General features: G+C 46.5%; 1 protein-coding gene across 1 annotated transcript in view; it reads left to right on the forward strand.

Moving 5' to 3' along the window:
* col5a3b (collagen, type V, alpha 3b) overlaps positions 1-2,500 on the forward strand; it is a 74,726-nt gene that overhangs the window by 20,856 nt on the left and 51,370 nt on the right. The window contains exon 3 of the mRNA XM_048248976.1: positions 458-671. Within this exon, the coding sequence (XP_048104933.1) occupies positions 458-671 (214 nt within the window). The remainder of the gene's footprint in view (positions 1-457; positions 672-2,500) is intronic.

The following is a 2,500-nucleotide window of genomic DNA, read 5'->3' on the forward strand; positions in this document are numbered from 1 at the left end:
ATCAACCCCAAATTTTACAGTAATACGTATCCTTGCCTATTTTAAGTGGGTATACTGAGATGGTGATGCTTTTTATGTGGGTATACTGCGTAGTCTTGCGTATCACATAGACTACACCACTGGACATAGGGGACAAGTGCCAAGGGTGAGTAAGAGCAGGATTCAATTGGATTAAGCAAAGCAGAGTTATATTTATTTAAGTCAAACAAATTAAGTAATTTCAAATAAAGTAGAATTAGATTGGAGTGGATTAATTATCTGACAGGAATTGAAATGAATTGGATGAGATCTCTGGCCAAGCAGAGACAAATTGAACAAAGCTGAACTGAATCGATGTTCAAAGAGCTTTTCTATCCACAGACAAGCTTAACTGAATATAATTGAATCAAACGACACCAGAATGAAATGAAAATAAACAAACTCCTTCTTCCCCTGCCCTTCCCGCTCCCCCCTCCAGATGACGTGTTCCCGGTGGACTTCTCTGTGGTGGCGACGGTGCGCGCGAAGCGTGGCGCCCAGTGCTTCCTGCTGTCGGTGTACGACAGCGAGGGCGTGCAGCAGGTGGGCCTGGAGCTAGGGCGCTCGCCTGTCTTCCTGTACGAGGACCAGCACGGCCAGCCCTCCCCCGACCTCTACCCCATATTCAAGAAGGTCAACCTGGCCGACGGAAAGTATGTACACACACACGCACACACACACACACACACACACACACACACACACACCCACACTCTCTCTTTTTCCGGGCCCTGGGAGTGTGAGGTGTCCAGTTGTTGAGCAGTTGTCCGAATAGTTATGTATAGTCAGTTTACTAATATCTGTAGATATCACAAGCACTCAAAGTTGAAATAATAATCAGACTAAGAAATCCCTTACCTTATTTGGACTTTCCTAATGTTAACTTTGCCCCCTCATCGCCTGAAGCTGACGTGTTACTGTAACAGTTTATAAGTTTTGTTTTCTCTGTCCTTGACAACCAGGAAGATAGTCAGTTGTAATATCAGAATAAGGATTTTGTGTTTATATTTCATATCTTGCGCCATATCTATAATAAGTTTTATGCGACTAGTCGCAAGCCGTCTATACATTAAACATGTTAAACGTAATTTCAGTTGACACGACACCACACATAGGTGAAGTATCACACTGAATGAGCTGCCCCTGCGTGAGAATGATGACAGTCCACCTGCTGTGGGGTTCCATCATGTTCCGTTGTTCCATGACCTCACAGTGGACGGAACCATATGGACACCTTTATTCAACCGCTGCCCACGTCCCGTCGTTGTAAATCAGAGTTATTGATGCGGGTAAGCTGAACGTGCAGACGCGGTCCACTCACACTGGGACTGTCTGTGGGTGACAGACAGACAGACAGACTAGATAGATAGATAGATAGATAGATAGATAGATAGATAGATAGATAGATGAGTGAAGTGAGGCAAAGATAGGAGAAATGAGAGAAGGAGAAGTGTGAGAGGAGATAAAAGGAGAGGTGAAGGGAGGAGAGAGTAGAGGGAGAAAGAGGGGAAGAGGTGGATAGGAGAAGAGAGGGGAGAGGAGATGAGAGCAGAAGGGAGGAAAGAGGAGATGAGAAGGAAGGAAATATGAGTAGGAAGATGAGGTATAGAGGAGTAGGAGTAGGGAGGTGGAGGAGTTGGAGGAGGTGGAGGGGAGTAGGGGGAGGTATAGAGGAGTAGGGAGGTGGAGGAGGTGGAGGGGAGTAGGGGGGTAGGGGGAGGTAGAGAGGAGTAGGGAGTTGGAGGAGGTGGAGGAGGTGGAGGGGAGTAGGGGGAGGTAGAGAGGAGTAGGGAGGTGGAGGAGTTGGAGGAGGTGGAGGAGGTGGAGGGGAGTAGGGGGAGGTAGAGAGGAGTAGGGAGGTGGAGGAGGTGGAGGGGAGTAGGGGGAGGTACAGTAGAGAGGAGTAGGGAGGTGGAGGAGGTGGAGGAGGTGGAGGGGAGTAGGAGGAGGTGGAGGAGTAGGGAGGTGGAGGCCCCATGTAGTGTGTCAGGTTTCGGGTGATTGACACAGTGTTCATTTCTGTCTTCATTTCTGCTTTTACTCATCACCTGGGAGCACTTACACCTACAGCCTCCTGGGTGGTGTTCCTCTGAGCTCCATCGTATCATCTTACGACCACTAATGTTTCCTCCTTTTATTGACTCATGCCAAAGTAATTGGTAGCACGTGTTTTTATGTTTGTTGGCACTTTTTTGATCCTTCACAACAAAAATGGCCAGTTCTTTAACCGTCACATGGGATATTTCCTGCACAGTTCAGAGTTGAGACAATGCTGAGAATGCTGAGCCAACCTCTGTTATTGAACGTTATTGAATACTTTGCATACTTTCCAGAAGAAAAAAAAAAGTTGGAAAAGTGGCCAAATTATAACCGTTACCTTAACTATAATTTGTTGTTACAGTAACAGAGTGTCAACATATAACTTCTATAACCTCAATAGCCTGAGCATCTGTAGATACTAGTCTATAGGAGAACATCCAGG

Source organism: Alosa alosa, chromosome 7, assembly GCF_017589495.1.
Source record: "Alosa alosa isolate M-15738 ecotype Scorff River chromosome 7, AALO_Geno_1.1, whole genome shotgun sequence".
NCBI classification, from domain to species: Eukaryota; Metazoa; Chordata; class Actinopteri; order Clupeiformes; family Clupeidae; genus Alosa; species Alosa alosa.